Below are 19,348 nucleotides of genomic sequence, written 5' to 3'. Positions count from 1 at the left end.
TTTGAATTTTTTTGTTCTGTCTTTTCATGTTTTTCTGAACTTTTTATTTTGCAATAATTGTAGAGTCATATGCAGTTGCGAAAAATAACATAGATATTCCATGTGCCTTTTCTCTAGTCTCCCCAGTGGTAACCTCTTATCGAACTATAGAACAGTATCACAACTAGGCTATTGACATTAATGCAACCAAGGTGCAGAATATTTCCATCACCCCAAGAATCCCCCATCTTGCCCTTTTACAGCCAACCTCACTTCCCTCCCATCTTCACCTCCTTCTTAAGCCTGGCAACCACAAAATCTATTCTCCATTTCTATAATTTTGTCATTTTAAGAATGTTGTATTTGAGTCACTTCACTGTACAGCAGAGATTGGCACAACAATGTAAATCAACTCTACTTCAATTTAAAAAATTAATTTAAAAAAATGTACAAATAGAATCATACAGTATATAACCTTTTGTGATTGGCTTTTTTTTTTCTCACCCCTCCCCCTCCCCATATCCTCAAGTCCATTCTTTAGTAGGTCTGTGTCTTTATTCCCATCTTGCCACTAGGTTCTTCATGTCCTTTTTTTTTTTTTTTTCCTTAGATTCCATATATATGTGTTAGCATACTGTATTTGTTTTTCTCTTTCTGACTTACTTCACTCTGTATGACAGACTCTAACTCCATCCACCTCATTACAAATACCTCCATTTCATTTCTTTTTATGGCTGAGTAATATTCCATTGTATATATGTGCCACATCGTCTTTATCCATTCATCCGATGATGGACACTTTGGTTGCTTCCATGTCCTGGCTATTGTAAATAGAACTGCAATGAACATTTTGGTACATGACTCTTTTTGAACTATGGTTTTCTCAGGGTATATGCCCAGTAGTGGGATTGCTGGGTCGTATGGTAGTTCTATTTTTAGTTTTTTAAGGAACCTCCATACTGTTCTCCATAGTGGCTGTATCAATTTACATTCCCACCAACAGTGCAAGAGTGTTCCCTTTTCTCCACACCCTCTCCAGCATTTATTTTTTCTAGATTTTTTGATGATGACCATTCTGACCAGTGTGAGATGATATCTCATTGTAGTTTTGATTTGCATTTCTCTAATGATTAAGGATGTTGAGCATTCTTTCATGTGTCTGTTGGCCATCTGTATATCTTCTTTGGAGAAATGTCTATTTAGGTCTTCTGCCCATTTTTGGATTGGGTTGTTTGTTTTTTTGTTATTGAGCTGCATGAGCTGCTTGTAAATCTTGGAGATTAATCCTTTGTCAGTTGCTTCATTTGCAAATATTTTCTCCCATTCTGAGGGTTGTCTTTTGGTCTTGTTTATGGTTTCCTTTGCTGTGCAAAAGCTTTTAAGTTTCATTAGGTCCCATTTGTTTATTTTTGTTTTTTTTTTAATCAGCATAATCGTCTAGAGATTCATCCAGGTCATTGTGTGTGTGTATATATATATAATTTGTTCCTTTTTCTTAGCCAGTAGTTTTCATGGTATGGATGTACCACAGTGTGTTTAACTATCCCCATTGAAGGCCATCTTGGTTGTTTCCAGAATTTGGCTGTTACTAACAAAGCTACTATAAACATTTGTGTGCAAGTTTTTATCTAAGCATAAATCTTCATTTCTCCAGGATAAATACTCCCAAGAGTATGACTGCTGAATTGTATGGTTGTTGCATATTTAGTTTTGTAATAGATGGCCTGTTTTCCCTAGTGGCTGTATCACTTTCCATTATCATATGCACAGTGTATGATGAATGATCCAATTTCTCAACACCATAGTCAGCATTTGGTGTTTTCACTTTGAAGAGTGGAGAGGGGATGGGGGCGTTCTGACAGGTAGGTAGTGAGATCTTATCATGGTTTGGAATTGCATTTCCCTAATGGCTGATGATGCTGAACATCTTTCACATACTTATTTGCCATCTATATATCCCCTTCAGTGGGATGTCTTTTTATGTCATTTTCCCATTTTCTAATTGGATTGCTTTTTCCTCTTGAGTTTTGAGAGTTCTGTATATATTCTAGATACTTGTCCTTCATTGAGTATGTGGTTTACAAATATTTTCTCCCACTCTGTAGCTTGTTTTTTTCATCCTTTTAACAGGGTCTTTTGTAGAGCAAAAGTGTTTCATTTCAATGAAGCCCAATTTATCAAATTTTTCCTTTTACAGATCATGCTTTTGATGTCAAGTTGAAGAACTCTTTTTGTCTAGCCCTGTCGTGAAGGTTCTCTCCTAGTTCTTTTTTCCTAAAAAGTGTTATAGTTTTCTATATTACATTTAAGTCCATGAACCATTTTGAGTTGATTTTTGTATTAGTTATGTCAGTTAATTTTAACGTCTCTATCATCTCAGTGTTGACATCTCTTGTCTTTTTTCATTCAATTTTATATCTTGGTTTTGGGTATGATGAGTGATTTTCAGTTGAAATCTGGACATTTTTGTATTATAAGACTCTGGATCTTATTTAAACCTGTTTCAGGTGGCTTTATGTCACGCGACTTGGCAGGGTAAGGGGTTGGGTGCCAATTCATTATGGCCAGATGGAGGTAGAAGTCCAGGTTCCTCGCATTGTCTTCACTGAAAGTACCTGCTCCCTATCTTGCTCTCCACTCTGGAGAGAGATGTTGGGTGCCTCATCACAGCCTTGTGAGGGTGGAAGTCTTGGCTCCCCATTTGGCTTTTGCAGGTGTGAGAAAGGCCAAAGTGTTTTGCGGAATTCAGCTGCAGTAGAGCAATGACTGCTAAAAGTTTTTTCTTCTTAAACTGCCCATTTCCTGATCCTTTGGCCCAAGAGAATAGGCTTTTGAGGGGGGGATTTTCGTTGCAGTAGTTGGTGTTTCAAGACGGCCAGCTTCTTTAGCTCCAGGGGTGGGATATATGAGGCAAAAAGAAAACCCAGAGAACTCAGCACTATGTCCTTCCTTGGGTCCAGGGTCTCTAGCCAGTCTTTTCTTTCCATTTTCCAGAGTCATCTTCTGTTTGTTTTATATATAATGGAGGGGTTTTAGTTGTACTTGGCAGGAGGAATTGGGAAAAACATATATACTCCGTCTTCCCAAAAGCAGAAGAAAGGCTCCTTCATTTTGGTTTTGATGGTAACATTTCAACTGCTTCCTGGCAATACAGCTCGAACACAATTCTAAAATTATAATGGCAGAGCAAACAAAATCATAGGAAATGCTCCATGTGGTCAAAGACTGCCCGAGGTCAAAAGCTAGAACACTTTTTCAAACTTCTTTGTATCCATAGGCAGGGTTGAAACTGCCAGATTTCTCTGGGACATGCATGGCCTGTAGGGCTTCACAGTGTAATAATCAGTGCAAATTAAGAGACTTGAGAAGGCAATGCGTGAAGCTCGTGGATGGATTTGATCGTCCGGTGTGCTACAATTTTAGGAAAATCACATAAAGTGAAACCTTCCCCCACGTAGCTATGTTGTGCCCCTTGCCGTGTGAAAAACCAAGCTCTCTCTAGGTATGTGGGATGAAGTTTGCGAGAAAACGCGCACTTAAATTGTTTGGCACCTTAGATTTTATGCTTTAAGGCTCTTTTTTTTTTTTTTTTTTTTGAGTCCTCAGGCAGACCTGGTTTGAATCCTACTCTTCCCTTTGATTAACTACGCATGCTCTTGGGCAAGTTACCTAGTATCTTTAGCTTCTGTTTCTTTGCCTTTAAAATAGAGAAAATAATTGTACTTATCTCAAAGTTAGTGTGAGGGTTTCATCAAATCTGTAAAAGTGTTTAAACAGTATCAGTACCTTTTAGCCATTAGTAATTGTGGTAGCAACAGTGGTCCGTAATATTATTATTATTATTGCAGAAGTAATACCTATGTTGTTGTTGTTATTGTTACCGAATTAACCAAAATCAATTACATACTCACAAGTATAGAAAAGAAAGGTGGCTTTAATCAGAATGCCGGCAATCTGGGGAGATGGTGGACTCAGCATCCCTCAAAAACCACCTGCGAAGATTCTGCTCAGCCATGAAAGGTTTTAAAGGGAAACAGGGTAGTAATCTCAGTTCATCATTGAGATGGGGGTCAGAGTCATTGCCATCCCCAATGTGTGCAGGCTTGTCAACTCCCTTGTGATCTTCCTCTGGATGTTATCTTGTTCATACAGTTTGGTCACACGTTCTGTTCGGGAGATTACTGAAGGGAAAGCTAGGGAAGAGATCTGGTCATCTGTTAATTACTTATTCTTCATTTCTACTTCTTTGATGTACGGAAAGAACTGACAAGTTAGGCAAGGTATTGTGTGATTAAAAGATTTGAAATGTGTGCTTGGGCTGGAGATGAGGAGAGCATGGAGGTCCCTGGTTTAAAAGTTAGTTACATTATAGCTTTGCTAAAGTGACAAGAAAAGGGGCTTCCTGCTTTTATAGCAAACAGGGCAGTTTCCTGTAAAGAACGCTTACATTATAACGAATTCTATGGTGAGAAATATGTTCTGGTCGTTGACAAGGTCATTTCCTCTGGGCACTGAAGACCTGTCTAATTTCTTCATCATTTTCTCTTATTTAGAGAATAGGCTTTCTTTTTTTTTTTTTTAATTTAATTTAATTTATTTATTTATTTTTGGCCGTGTTGGGTCTTCATTTCTGTGCGAGGGCTTTCTCTAGTTGTGGCAAGCGGGGGCCACTCTTCATCGCGGTGCGCGGGCCTCTCACTATCGCGGCCTCTCTTGTTGCGGAGCACAGGCTCCAGACACGCAGGCTCAGTAACTGTGGCTCACGGGCCCAGTTGCTCCGCGGCATGTGGGATCTTCCCAGACCAGGGCTCGAACCCGTGTCCCCTGCATTGGCAGGCAGATTCTCAACCGCTGCGCCACCAGGGAAGCCCGAGAACAGGCTTTCTGAATAGGGAGTGTTTACATGGCAGTCCTACACTGAGCACTCTTCAGTCTTTACAGAAAAAGTGCCCCCAATAAGCAGACATAATGTAGGTAAAGGTCGGTCCCACAGTGTGTCGTGGTGAAGTGTCTCAGCTCTCTGTGAGTACCACGGCTGTCACCCTGCCTCCCAGTAACACCAACAGGACGACCGGCTTCCGCTATTGTCATAATTCCAGGTAATAGTAGCCTTATTTTTACTATCTAAAAGGATTGTACTTTTTGTTCTTCTACCAACTGGTCTTTTAGCTTTAAAATACTCTAGCTGGAAAAAAAAAAAACCAGCACCATTGTAATCGGTTCCTTTCAAACATCGAATTGTATGTGGAAGCAGGTTTTATAAAGAGGCGTATATGGCTGTTTGTTCACACCCTCAAACTAATTGGGCTCCTGAGTTCCTTACAAGTGATAAATGCTTCTTTTCTTTGCGCATAATTCTGCTCAGCACCATTTATAGTGCAGGTGACTCTAGTTCAGCAGGAGCCACGTCTGAGACATACTCTGCATTTGTTGAAAGTTTTTGTGCACCATGGGCTGTGGTTGGGGGAAGGAGAAGAAGGCAGGAGAATTCTGTGAGATGTTTCTGGGGAAAATTGAGGGTATGTATAATAGAAGGTTTCTGGAAGACTGTTGTAGCCGTCTAATAATCTTATTCACAGTTATTGGTGGAAATGCCCAGTATGCTCAATCTAGTTGTAAAATGGATGCAAGCCTCTATAGCATAGAGTTCTTTCTGACGGTGATTCGTACATAAAAAAGTTCCAACACTAAAATGAAGTGAATCTTGGCCAACAGTGGTTTTTTATTTATTCTTTTTAACAAATTGTGAGTCTAGGGTTTTCATGTAGACACTTAAAAATCTCTTAAAAACAAAGTTACATTACGGGTAAAAAATATGTCATTAAAATATTGGACGTCTAGGCCTCTTAACAGGGTTAAATGTTCTTGGAGTTCCTAAATTGATGAAGTGAATAAATAAAATGACATTGTACAGTAAATATTGGGATTGACGACATGTCTTAAATATGCCAAGATTAGATATCAGGATGACAAGTTGTTTGCATTGGGCCTAAACCAGATGTGACAGATATAAATAGGTAATAATATGGATTCAAAGAGGTATTCTCCTAGGTATGGTGACTGTAAAGATTTAATGAAAGTCTATTCACTTTTGAATAATTTTTATTATTACTAAAATTATTAAAAATAATGTCATTTAAGATATTTCACTATTCACAGAATGTATGTTGAAATAAATATTCTAAGAATATTGATCTAGTAGCTGCATTGGAGACAGTGTAGATAGGATGTAGAAAAACTAAGAGATGAAACATTGAATGCATTTCTGCCAACTAGATTTACATTTTCATGTCAAGACATAAGAGAGGCTAAAAGGTACAGACATTGGTGATCAACAGACAGATTCTTATATACCTATTTGTATTTGAAATATAACCCCCAAGCTCAGTTATATTTCCTCAATAAAATAAATCAGTCTGAGCAGCAGGAAGAAGAGCCAGAGATACCTAGGTTAACACCCCAGCTTCACCATTTTCTGACTGTGGAACGTGGGATAAATATGTTATTAACTTTAACAGATCTCACTGTAACGTTAAGTTAATAGTGTCCACCCAACAAGGCTCTAGTGAGGGATAAACTTGATAATATAATCAAAATACAGCAACTTACATGTAGTGCCATTCCATAAATGATAATATTGTCATAATGTCTTATTTTTTCAAGTGTAGAGATATAATTGACATGCAAAAAATTGCATGTGTTTAAAGTCTACAGTTTGATAAAATTTTGACATAATATATATACCTGTGAACCTTCATCACCATCCAGATAATGAACATGTCTATTACTCTCTCAAGTTTCTTTGTGCTTGTTTGTATTCCCTCCTTCTTGCCCCTCTTCATTACCTCATCCCCAGGCAACCACTGACCTACTTTCTGTTACCATAGATAAGTTTGCATTTTCTAGATTTTTATATGAATGGAATCATACAGTATGTGGTTATTGTTGTTGGTTTTTTGGAGGAATGGGGGAGGAGGAGGGCATTTTGACTTATTCAATATAATTATTTGAGTTTCATCAATGTTACTCTGTTTATCAGTAGTTCATTTCTTTTTAACGCCGAATAGTATTTTATTATATGGATATGCTATAATTTGTTAATTCATTCACCTGTTCGTGGACGTTTGGATTGTTTCTGGTTTGGGCTTTCTGTTCTATTTATCTATTTTTGTGTTTTGACATCAGTAACACAGTATCCAGATTACCATAGCGTTGTAGTTTAGTCTCGAAGTCAGGTAGTCTAAGACCTTTAACTTTGTTCTTTTTCAAAGTTGTTTTCACTATTCCAGGTCCTTTGCACGTCCATATAAATTTTAAAATCGGCTTGTCACTTTCTGCCCCCCAAAATACCTGCTGTGATATGGAGTGGGATTGCATTGAATTTATATATCAATTTGGAGTGAGTTAACATCTTAACAATATTGAATCGCCCGGTCTATGAACATAGTATATCTCTCTATTTATTTAGGTCATCTTCAATTGCTCTCATCAAGGTTTTGTATCTTTCAGCAGATCTTACATATATTCTGTCATATATATCACTAAGCAGTTCATATTTTAATGGTATTATAAATTATATTATTTTAAATTTCAATTTCTAATTGTTCATTTTCATTATGCAGAAAATTGATTTTTGTACACTGAACTTATTATATTCTTAAACATTGATTAACTCACTTAAGTAGTTCTAGTAGCTCATTGTAGATTCTGTCGCATTTTCTTTGTACACAAATGTGTTGTCTGTGAATAAAGACAGCTTTTTTAAAATTCCTTTCCAATCTGTATTTCTTTATTTCTTGTTCTTGCTTTATTGCACTTACTAGAACCTTCACTATAATGTTGAGTAGAAGTGGTGAACTGTTTAAGTTTTGGGATGTCTGAGAAGTCTTTATTTTGTCTATGTTTTTGAAAGAATTTTACTGGGTAACAAATTCTTGGTTGATAGTTGTTTTCTTTCAGTACTCTAAAGATATTGCTCCACTGTTTTCTAGCTTGTATTGTTTCCAGTGAGAAATCTCTCATCTTTATCTTTAGTTTGTATTGTTTCCGGTGAGAAATCTCTCTTCCTTATCTTTCTTCCTCTGGATATAATGTGTCTTTTTTTTCCTCTGACTGGTGTTAAGATTTTCTCTTTATCACTGGCTATCAGCAATTTTACTATGTTGTGCTTTGGTGTAATTTTTTTCATGCTTCGTATGCTTAGGGTTTGTTGAAAGTCTTTGATACATAGGTTTATGCTTTTCAAAGACTCTGAAATTTTTTCCCCTTATTTCTTCAACTACTTTTTCTGACCCCTTCTCTTTGAGGTCTGCAATTACGTATATATTTTGCTACTTGAAGTTGTCCTAGAGTTCACTGTGCTTTTTTCTTCTCTTTTAGTTTTTTTTTTTTTTCTCTGTTTCATTTTGGAGGCTATCTATTACTCTGTCTTCTTCTGTATTGTCTGTTGACTGAAAAAAAATACACAACCTAAAAGTTGAGAATTATGTTTTATTCAGCAGACTTACTGAGGAGTATAGCCCCAGATGGCAGCCTCTCAGATAGTTCTGAGGGACTGTCCCAAAGAGGTAAGGGAGGAACCAGGATATATAGGAGTTTTTACTGAAAAAAAAAAAAAATGTAGTCGAACATCAAAAGATTATTGCTAATCACAAAAAACAGACATCTCAAGTAAATGATTTTAGTGCTTTTCTATGTATGAGAAGATTCAAGAGTCTGGGCTTATTGAAATTATTCCTTTGATGTGCATCTTAACTATCTAGGACCAGTATCCTGTTTTCTCCATCCTGAATTCCCCTCAGGGTGCACCATCAGGGGTGGCTGTAGTAGATGATGACTCAACAGCCTTTGTATACTGAAACGGCAGGTGACATTCTTTGTCCACAGTCTAATCTGCCATTAGTCCCATTCAGTGAATTTTCATCTCATACATGACAGTCTTCATCTCTAGAAGTTTAATTTGGTTCCTTTTGAAATCTTACATACCTCTAATTAACATGTTCAGTCTTTCCTCAAGCTTCCTGAATATATAGAATACAGTAATAATAACTATTTTAATGTCCTTGACTGCTAATTCTATTATCTGTGTCATTTCTGGTCTGTTTCTATTGATTGATTATTTTCTCTTCTCATTTGTTTCATCATTTTTTCCTATTTCTGTGTAAGCCTAGTAATTTTTTATTGAACGCCAGACATTGTAAATTTTACCTTGTTGGGAGGTGAATTTTTTTTTAATTCCAAAAAATGTCTTTGACCTTTGCTGTGGAATGAGGTTGGCAGTTTCTTGGGGACTGTTAGATTGTTTCAGGCCTTGCTCTTGAACTTTTTTAGGTAGGATCAGAGCAGCATTTATTCTAGGAGTAATTTTTCCCCATTACTGAGGAAAAGAGTACTTTTAGTACTCTTAACTGATGCCCTGATGCCCTATTAATAGTGAGGATTTTTCAGTCTGGCTGGTGAGAATAAACACTATTCTCAGTCATATATGAGCACCAGTCATGTATGAACTCCCAGTCCTTTCAGGTAGTTTCTTACTAGCCTTGGGTTGTTTCTTCATACACATACACTAAAATATTCATGATTGTTCCCTTAAATGTTCTATTTCTTGTGTTAAGTATCAAGGGTTCCTTTGTGCATTAACGAAGTAATATGTTGAGCTTAGAGGGTATTTCTGCTAGCCCATACTGGTTAGTTCTCAAATATTTGCCCTAAAAAGTATGTAGGGATAATTACTTGTCATATCTGTGTGTGGCAGATGATTATCCACATGCAAGGAGCCAGCTTGCATCTCTGGTTACCCTGATATGGCCATTAAGTAGCATCCTCAGGCCTCCCATGGCCTTGGTGGGGATACGTTTGACTGTCCTGACTTAGCTGCCTCTCTTGGTAAATCCGACTACTCAGGGCTTTTAGTCTCAGATTTTACATGTGAGCCTATAATCTTTTTCCATGTAAACTCAAAGAAACCAATTCCCAATTAAACTTAATTTCTGTAAATCCACAGTCAGTTACCACTGATTACTTCTCCTGTTGTGCTTGTATTGTTTTAAATGTAACTAAAAGTAGATAAATTCTTTGCCGAGCAAAAAAGTTTGCATTGAAAACATATATTTTAAGTTAGAAATGCATCAGGAAATGCAAGCGATAGCAATTTTATAAGTCTTCAAATCTATGGATGCTATATATATTTTTTCTTTTTCATTATTAATTTTTAAGATTTGGACTTTGTAGGAGTCAATCACATAGCACCCAAGCACAAAAGGATCACAGTTAACTTAAACTGTTCTGAGACTTGTGATTGCCAAGGGGGAGGGGAGATGGGGGAGGGGTGGGTTGGGAGTTTGGGGTTAGCAGTTGCAAACTAGTATATACAGGATGGATAAACAAGGTACTACCGTATAGCACAGGGAACTATGTTCAATATCCTATGATAAACCATAATGGAAAAGAATATGAAAAAGTGTGTATATATATGTGCTGTATTACAGAATCATTTTAGTGTACAGCAGAAATTAACACAACATTGTAAATCAACTAGACTTTAATAAAATAAATTTTAAAAAAATAAATAAACTGTTCTTAAAAGGAGATTGAAACCAACATTATGCAATGTATGGCTTTTTCGACACCCAGCAAGTCAGCAGATGAGCACTCTGATGAGCTGGAGAAGGTCATGTGAATTATAAGTGGAGCATGAAGGTACAGGAAGAGCTTTGGAGTAGAAAACCCCAGGAATAACTACAGCTCTGCCAGTTTCTAGCTGTGTGACTTTGGGCAAGTCTTTTAGCCCGCCAAACCTACATTTTACTTTCTTCAAATTAGCATTCCCTGTGCTGTACAGCAGAAATTAACACAATGTTGTAAATTAACTATACTTCAATAAAAAAAAAAAGAAAAAAATTAGTATTATACCCCCTACCTTATAACACTGATATGAGGCTCAAACAGTATAATGAACGAAGACATAGTAAATGCTTAATAAATGGTCAGGAGCCTCAGTACCTTATCTTCTTTAAGTGTGTGGAGTTACTTCCCTACTGAAAAGCTTCCACCCAAGTTAAAAAAAAAAAATCCACTCAATTTTATTTTATTTTTTCATTATTTATTTATTTATTTATTTTTGGCTGCGTTGGGTCTTCGTTGCTGCGTGTGGGCTTTCTCTAGTTGTGGTGAGCGGGGGCTATTCTTCGTTGTGGTGCACGGGCTTCTCATTGCGGTGGCTTCTCTTGTTGCAGAGCATGGGCTCTAGGCGCGCGGGCTCAGTAGTTGTGGCACGCGGGCTTCAGTAGTTGTGGCTTACAGGCTCTAGAGTGCAGGCTCAGTAGTTGTAGCACACGGGCTTAGTTGCTCCACGGCATGTGGGCTCTTCCTGGACCAGGGATTGAACCCGTGTACCCTGCATTGACAGGTGGATTCTTAACCACTGTGCCACCAGGGAGGTCCCCACTCTAAATTTTAAAATGCATGTGTACCAAGTAAATGGTAATCATTACAGGGAGAAATTTGACTGTAATATTATGGTTAATTTAGATTAAGACAACATCATAGGGTAAATTTGGATCATAGTGGGTTTTCTTTTCTAGTGTTCTATTTGAGATCAGTTGAAGGTAAGTTACTGATGTTCTTTTATGTACTTACTAAAAAACATGCTTCCCTTTTTGTTCAATTAGGGGGAGTTTGTTGCTTGTCTCCTGTCCCTGTTACGGCAAATGACAGATAGACATTATCAACAGCTTCTTGATAGTTTCAATACAAAAGAAGAACTAAGGGTAAGTGACATTTTTTAAAGTGTCTAATATATCTTTTTAGTTTCTCTTGTTCTCATTCATCATCGTTCAGATGGGTTTTTGACAATTGCTTTACCTGATTCCATTAAATTCTGTCTTTTATCAGATTTATCCACAGATTTGCTCTTCTGTCTTGATTCTTTAAAATTTCTGTACTCAAGCCAAGCAATTAATTATTATTTTGGACAAGCATATAGGATTTGAAATGCCTGCCATCAAAGTCCAGTAACCTAGAAACAGAATAACAGAACTAATGAGACAAAAGCAAACAGACTGAGTCTAGTTAAGTGGACTTAGAAATATTGCCTTAATAGCAGATAAGGGAGTATGTATTACTATATTAGCTGATTTCATCCCTCTAAAAACACAGTGAGAAGTTCTGGCTACAACATTCTGACTAGGGAGGCAGAGCTGTATTCGACATTCTCTGTGGCCTTTGGTCTAATCAATATGCTGTGCTACTCTGACAGTGACGTTAAATGGAAAATATCGATGCTGGGTTTGTAAAAATCCAATCTTTGCTAAGATTTAGGTGACTTTAATGCTTCCTTCATGGTGTTCACTAAAATCTTAGAAGCTGATTGTCCTCAGTCACAGGAATGATGTATCTTCTGTCCGTATTTACTTTTTATTTCTCTTCCATCGCTTCAGTTTCTAGACAGCTTCATACATAAACCATCAAAATGGAAGGGTCACTTAACTGCTGGTGAAACCATACTCTTTCTCAGATGGGACTTGAACCCAGCCGAAACTCAGATTGGGACTCGAACCCACGGTCTGGGACTTGAACCCAAGTCACCCTCAGATTGGGACTTAAACGCACGATCTCTGACTTAGGAGGGGACTTGAGCCCACTGTCTTTTTTTTTTTTTTTTTTTTAAACAACTTTATTGGAGTATAATTGCTTTACAATGTTGTGTTAGTTTCTGCTGTATAACAAAGTGAATCAGCTATACATATACATATATCCCCATATCTCCTCCCTCTTGTGTCTCCCTCCCATCCTCCCTATCCCACCCCTCTAGGTGGTCACAAAGCACCGAGCTGATCTCCTTGTGCTATGCTGCTGCTTCCCACTAGCTATCTATTTTACATTTGAACCCACTGTCTTTTTTTTTTTTTAATATTTTTATTTATGTATTTATTTGGCTGTGCTGGGTCTTAGTTGCGGCATGTGAACTCTTAGTTGCAGCATGTGGGATCTAGGTCCCTGACCAGGGATGGAACCCGGGCCCCCTGCATTGGGAGCACGGAGTCTTAGCCACTGGACCATCAGGGAAGTCCCGAACCCACTGTCTTTTAATTGAAACTACTCACCTGGTATCAGGACTTACTGAAGCTCAGGTTCTTTTGTCTCAGAAGAGAAAGAAGTCAGCATGAGGCAAAGCGACAGGCAAAGAGTGAGTTTATTAGCATAGGATGCTTGTGAGAGATACAAGCAGGCCAGCAAGGGAGCATGGCCCCAAGAACAAGGAGGGCTACACTTATATAATCAAAGAAAAAGTGGGGAGGGGAGAAGACGACCTTCTTCCTCATTTTTGGGTACATGTCAAGGCTTACGTCATTAGTTCCTCCTTTGACCCTGTATGGTCTAACTGGGACTGTCACGGCGCTATTTAAATCATATGTGTATTAGCAAAAGGGTATTAACATATACTTAAATATAGTAGTTCATCTCAGATTTTGGTATAATGTCCCCTTTCACCTAGTTTCTTTCCCCTTTCACCTATATTCCTGTCTTGGCTACATGCAGAATGCTACTCTTCAAGGACCATTAATTCCCTGACTTCATGTAACATGATTCAGATCCCATATCTACAGTCTTGTGTTTTAACTATCAGGACTTGTGGATTGAGTGTGCCTGGCCCTTGAATGCACCTGCTCTTCCTAAAAGGTAGTATAGATTGTTGCTAGGTTACTGGATTATTTTGTTGAGTGGTCATTAGCTTACAACAGTCTCCCAGACTTCCTTAAAATTCCCTTCCCTAGTGGGATTGCTAAACAAACTACTTAATTATCCTACTCTATCCCTATCACTGGGGGATGGAGAATTATAAGACAGTGATTATAGTCACAGTGTAACGTTTGCATGATTACAAGCCTTCATAGTGCCTTAGAGGAAGATTTCTAGATTTTTTTCAATATAGATAACGCATAGGGATCACTTATCTTTGACTTTTAACTGTTATATCATCTCAGAAGAATCTCTCATTTACCTTGGATCAGTTGACAAGCTGAGTCATATGAAACAAAGAATAGGTTTGGGCAGATGTAATCTATCTGACAGTTGATTAGCATATGCCCAAGCCTGAAAATATCATGTTTTTCATGCTTATATTTAATCTTGAGTTTAGAATTAAAAATGGATAAAGATCTTAGAACTTACCCACTTACATACAGAAACGCATATGGTTAAAAAGGAAAATAATTGTGCAGTTATTAATTTTCATCACAAGTTGAATATTTAACACAGCTGAGGAGCCATTAGGTTTTACTCAAGAAGTTTATGACTTCGTATTTCAAAATTTCACATAGGAAAAATTACATATTTTCACAGGGCCTGGGAATAAGAAGAAAACAGTAGAAAAGCATAAGCTGAAAAACATGATTTGTTTAATCTAGGTATTGAGTTTTATGCTTTAATATTCACGTTAACAATAATAAAGCAAATGAAAGTAATGAATAAAGTGTTTTATGTGGCTTTCCCTCATTTCAGTCAGCCACACACCTTTTCAAGGGACACATGTTTCCCACTTCAAAATAGCCGGACCTAAAAAAAATAAGAAAAAAACCTGGGCCTTCAGGCCAGGGAAATTTTTTTAACTATTTTTTTTTTTTTTTTAAACAATGATCAGACATTGATTCCTTTTTTTTTTTATTTTTTTATTTTTTTATTTTTGGCTGTGTTGGGTCTTCGTTTCTGTGCAAGGGCTTTCTCTAGTTGTGGCAAGCGGGGGCCACTCGTCATCGCGGTGCGCGGGCCTTTCACTATTGCGGCCTCTCTTGTTGCGGAGCACAGGCTCCAGACGCGCAGGCTCAGTAGTTGTGGCTCACGGGCCTAGTTGCTCCGCGGCATGTGGGATCTTCCCAGACCAGGGCTCGAAAGCGTGTCCCCTGCATTAGCAGGCAGATTCTCAACCACTGTGCCACCAGGGAAGCCCCGTTGTTTTTGTTTTTGTTTTTGTTTTTAATTAATTAATTTATTTATTTATGGCTGTGTTGGGTCTTCGTTTCTGTGCGAGGGCTTTCTCTAGTTGTGGCAAGCGGGGGCCACTCTTCATTGCGGTGTGCGGGCCTCTCATTATCGCGGCCTCTCTTGTTGCGGAGCACAGGCTCCAGACGCGCAGGCTCAGTAATTGTGGCTCACGGGCCCAGTTGCTCCACGGCATGTGGGATCTTCCCAGACCAGGGCTCGAACCCTTGTCCCCTGCATTGGCAGGCAGACTCTCAACCACTGCGCCACCAGGGAAGCCCGAAGCCCCGTTTTTAACTATTAATTACTCTATCTGTCCTTCAGATTGAGCAATTCCGACGTACCAAGTGCTACCAGCACTATTATGTAACCAGAAACAAAAAGGCCAGTTCCTGTAGGGGGAAGAGTCAAACTGGTAATGGGCAGTAACACAGGCAAATGAGAGTGGTGAACACACAGAGTAAGCACACGGTGCTTTGGAGCACCTAGGAATTGCTGCCAGCCCCAACTCAAGGCTAGAGGAAAACTCCCCAGGGGAGGGCTCAGCTGAGAGCTGGGTGGGAGTGTGCTGTCCATCTTTGGCTGAGACATTCAGATCTCTCAACTAAAACATCACCTGAATATCCTAACTGACATACCACAGCTGCCATTCCACCTTTATAACGGTTATTAGAATCTGGAATATTTTTGTTTATTTGTTTATGTGTATCCCCAACTCCTAGCTACTAGGTTGTAAACTTCTTGATGTCTGAAACGACAGCTGGTTCACTGCTGTATCCTCAGATCCCAGAACTTGCCTAGCATGCTGTAGGCATTCAGGCAACATTTGTAGATTGATAGACCGCCTGTACAGTGTGAGGAAGAGAGATGTAAGACATAAGGCTCTGTGAATGTGCATAGACTTTATTTTGAGGATATTGGAAAACTATAGAGGGTTTTAAGAAGGGACAGACATGATCACATTTGTGTTAAGAAAGACCTATCTGGTTGCACTATTGAATTATCGAATGTTTGGTGAACTTGAGCATTTTCAGTGCATTGGTGAGGGTGGAAGCCAAGATGTCATGGACTGAGGAATTAAAAAAAAAAAAAGAAAAAGATATAGGGGATGTAGACAGTGTTTCAAGAAGAGGAGCATAAGGTGTCTACTGAAGGAGAACTTGGGATGTCAGAGGAATATTTATCATGGAGGAGACTTAAACATATTTAAATAAAAATGATCAGAGCTGGTGGAGAGGGAGACATTGAAGATAAAAGAGGTCCTAACTCACAGGGGGAGGTCTCTAAGAAAGCAGCAGGAGGGACCTAATTAGCCTTGACTAGGAGGAAGGACTGACTGGGAGGAAGGACACCTTCCCCAGTGTAAGAATGGAAGGGGGATAACTGGAGTGAAGGCAAACTGGAGGGCATTTATTTTACTAAAGGTCAGCTGGTTTTAATCTGTATTTTAAAAGTTCAAATACCACCTTTTAACAAGTAAAGTTTTCCTGCTCTCAATTTTCTTCAAAGTCAAGTATCCATACTTATGCTACTGAAATCTATGTTACAAGATTTTCCGAAGATGATAGCACTGGTCTCTAGTCCCTTGTCTGAAGTCCTTCTACCAAATGTATTTCAGAAATCAGAATTTTTGAGATTTCAGAAAGATAATATGGCACATATACTGTATAGTATCATATAGCACCTCCAGTAGAATTGGGGGTAGCAACTACAGCTGACCCTTGAACCATGTGTGGTTGAAAATCCACATATAGCCTAGCGTCGGCCCTCTGTACACGTGGTTCCTCCCTATCCATGTTTCCTCCACATCCATGGCTCTGCATCCATGGATTCAACCAACTGCGGATCATGTAGTACTGTAGTATTTACTATTGAAAAAAATCTTTGTATAAGTGCACCTGCACAGTCCAAACCCATGGTGTTCAAGGGTCAACTGTATAATCAAACATCTCAGTATTTCTGCAGCTAAATAAAATATTCGCTCTAGGTGGGATAAATAAAGACTATGAGTAGCTTGAGTCAGGCTTTGCTGCCAAATGGATTATAAAGCCAAAAATCTTAGAGGACTGTGGGATTTGGGTATTGTGGTAAAGGAACTGACGACCTCAAACAGCAAACATTTATATAGAACTTCGTACATGTAAGACACTGTTCTAAGAGGCTGATTAATATTAACTCATTTAATCCTGAAAAGAACCCCATGAGGGTAAGCACTATTATTATTTTATTGTGTCAGTTGCTTCACTCAGTAAACATTTGTTGAGCACCTTGGCTAGATGTTGGGAATATCAAGACTAATAAAACGATCTCTGTTAATGCCTTAATGTTATCGGGGCATCTAAATCACTAAGTTGTAAATGAGTGTGATGTATAAGCAACAACAGTGATAATGGCTAACAGTTATGTAGCACCTCCTCAGCCCCACTCCCTCAGCCATGAGGCGGATGCAGCGCTAAACTCTTTTCTTGCATCATCTCATTTCACTACTCCCTGTGATGAAGGTTAATACTATCATCATTCCCAAGTAATTGGGAGGGCTAGGAATTCTATTAACGTCTCAGTTCTTTGCTCAGGCAGCTAAACTCAGCTTTTGCCTAATCTTTAATAAACCTTCCTAAACGAAAATCTTTGCTATCAAATTGTATAACATTTCCTTCGTCAGCTCTTCAAAAGTAATGAGGTAGTTCTAGTTATGAAGTGAGGACGTCTAAAAAGGCTAAATTGGCAGAGGGAGAGTTTGGGATTTGGGGGGGGGGGATTTTTTTGTATCTGCATTTAGGTTAGAAATTGAGTAAATAAGGGAATGACCAGTAAGGAAAGGTACAACTTAATAGAGTGATATTAATGAAAAATGATAACTGTTATTGGGATTAGACACTAAAAATCCCACATAACCCTATTGGTTTAAAGTAATAAAGCATATGTCCTCTTTTCCTCCACACACATGTATTCTGTTCCCCAGAGGTAGTTGCTGTTAACACAGAGGGGTGTATCCTCATAGACTATTTTCTATGCTATATCCACACGTGCATTTTTTAATGGAATCATACTGTTCATAGTGGTTGCACGTCTTTTCACACAATAATATACCATGGACATTATATAGCCCAGTACATTATTCATTCTTCTGAATCTCATTATATGATGATCCATAATTTAATTATTTCCCTTTTAATGGGCCTTCAGGATGTTTCTGATTTTTGCCATTAGAAAGGATCCTGTGGTGTACATCTTGATACATATATCTCTATGGATTTGTGCCCTTATTGCTGTAGAATGAATTTCTGGAAGTAGAACTGTTGGATCATGGGCTATATACATTTTTTTGTTGTTGTAATGAAACTCTCTAGGAGTTAAGCCAGCATTTTATTTATTTATTTATTTTTGGCTGTGTTGGGTCTTCGTTTCTGTGCGAGGGCTTTCTCTAGTTGCGGCAAGCGGGGCCACTCTTCATCGAGGTGCGCGGGCCTTTCACCGTTGCGGCCTCTCTTGTTGCGGGGCACAGGCTCCAGACGCGCAGGCTCAGTAATTGTGGCTCACGGGTCCAGTTGCTCCGTGGCATATGGGATCCTCCCAGACCAGGGCGCGAACCCGCGTCCCCTGCATTGGCGGGCAGACTCTCAACCACTGTGCCGCCAGGGAAGCCCAGGATATATACATTTTAATCTTAATTGATACTGACAAATTATATATTGAGATTTTCAAATTAATCTTTTTTTGGTTGTTCTTTATGCCTAGCATCACTGCTTTTTTCCTCTTCGTATCAATTCAAAGAGAGATTTGGCCTAGCATTTCCCCGTGGGTCTCTAAATCAAAATGAAGGTTGAAAGTCTGTAATTCTCAAGTATCTGCTAAGCCTAGTGCAGTTTTAACTTCATTCTTGCTTGGAGAACCTGGGTGTCTCCAGGGTTACTGCTGGAGTGGCTTCGAGCATCGTGAACAGTAGACCATTTCTTCTCCTTGGTCCTCAAGTACTTGTGAGTCACAGCGTCACCTGAAGTGTGTAGGAGCGCGGACCTGAGCGCTGGTCCTCTGCATTGTTTCCTTCCTTCTCTAGAACATGCCATTAGTTTAGAAATGAACAAAAGCAAAAACTAAGCAGTGATTAGGGTTTTTTTTTTTTCTTCTTCTGTAGTCAGTAATGTTTTATTATACACCTACCTTCTACTGGGGCCATATCCCTGGCATTTTATGTATATAGAGAGCAGTAAGACTCCTGTTTTTTGTTGATTGTGACTTTTCATATAGAACTTGCTCTAAGCCTGAGAGTGTACATGTTCTGGGAGTTATGTACAGCATTATTATTACCTTTCATTGTCTCCCTTATACTGGCCCACTAGCTTTCAACAATGATATCTGATCAAGTCTCAAGCCAACTTTAAAACTCTGA

The 19,348-nt window shown here is 38.6% G+C and overlaps 1 protein-coding gene across 3 annotated transcripts in view; it reads left to right on the top strand.

Annotated features, from left to right (window-relative positions):
- DOCK4 (dedicator of cytokinesis 4) overlaps positions 1–19,348 on the top strand; it is a 490,817-nt gene that overhangs the window by 376,868 nt on the left and 94,601 nt on the right. For all 3 annotated transcript variants that reach the window (XR_014266607.1, XM_082472224.1, XM_082472223.1), the window contains exon 26: positions 11,649–11,747. Coding sequence is in view for 2 of the 3 variants with exons in the window: in XM_082472224.1 (XP_082328350.1) it covers positions 11,649–11,747 (99 nt within the window). In the remaining variant the exon portion in view is untranslated. The remainder of the gene's footprint in view (positions 1–11,648; positions 11,748–19,348) is intronic.

This window comes from Balaenoptera physalus, assembly GCF_965194825.1.
Source record: "Balaenoptera physalus genome assembly, chromosome: 8".
In the NCBI taxonomy this organism is placed as follows: Eukaryota; Metazoa; Chordata; class Mammalia; order Artiodactyla; family Balaenopteridae; genus Balaenoptera; species Balaenoptera physalus.
The sequence above is the reverse complement of the archived record's forward strand: the minus strand, read 5'-3'. Positions and strand labels throughout refer to the sequence as shown.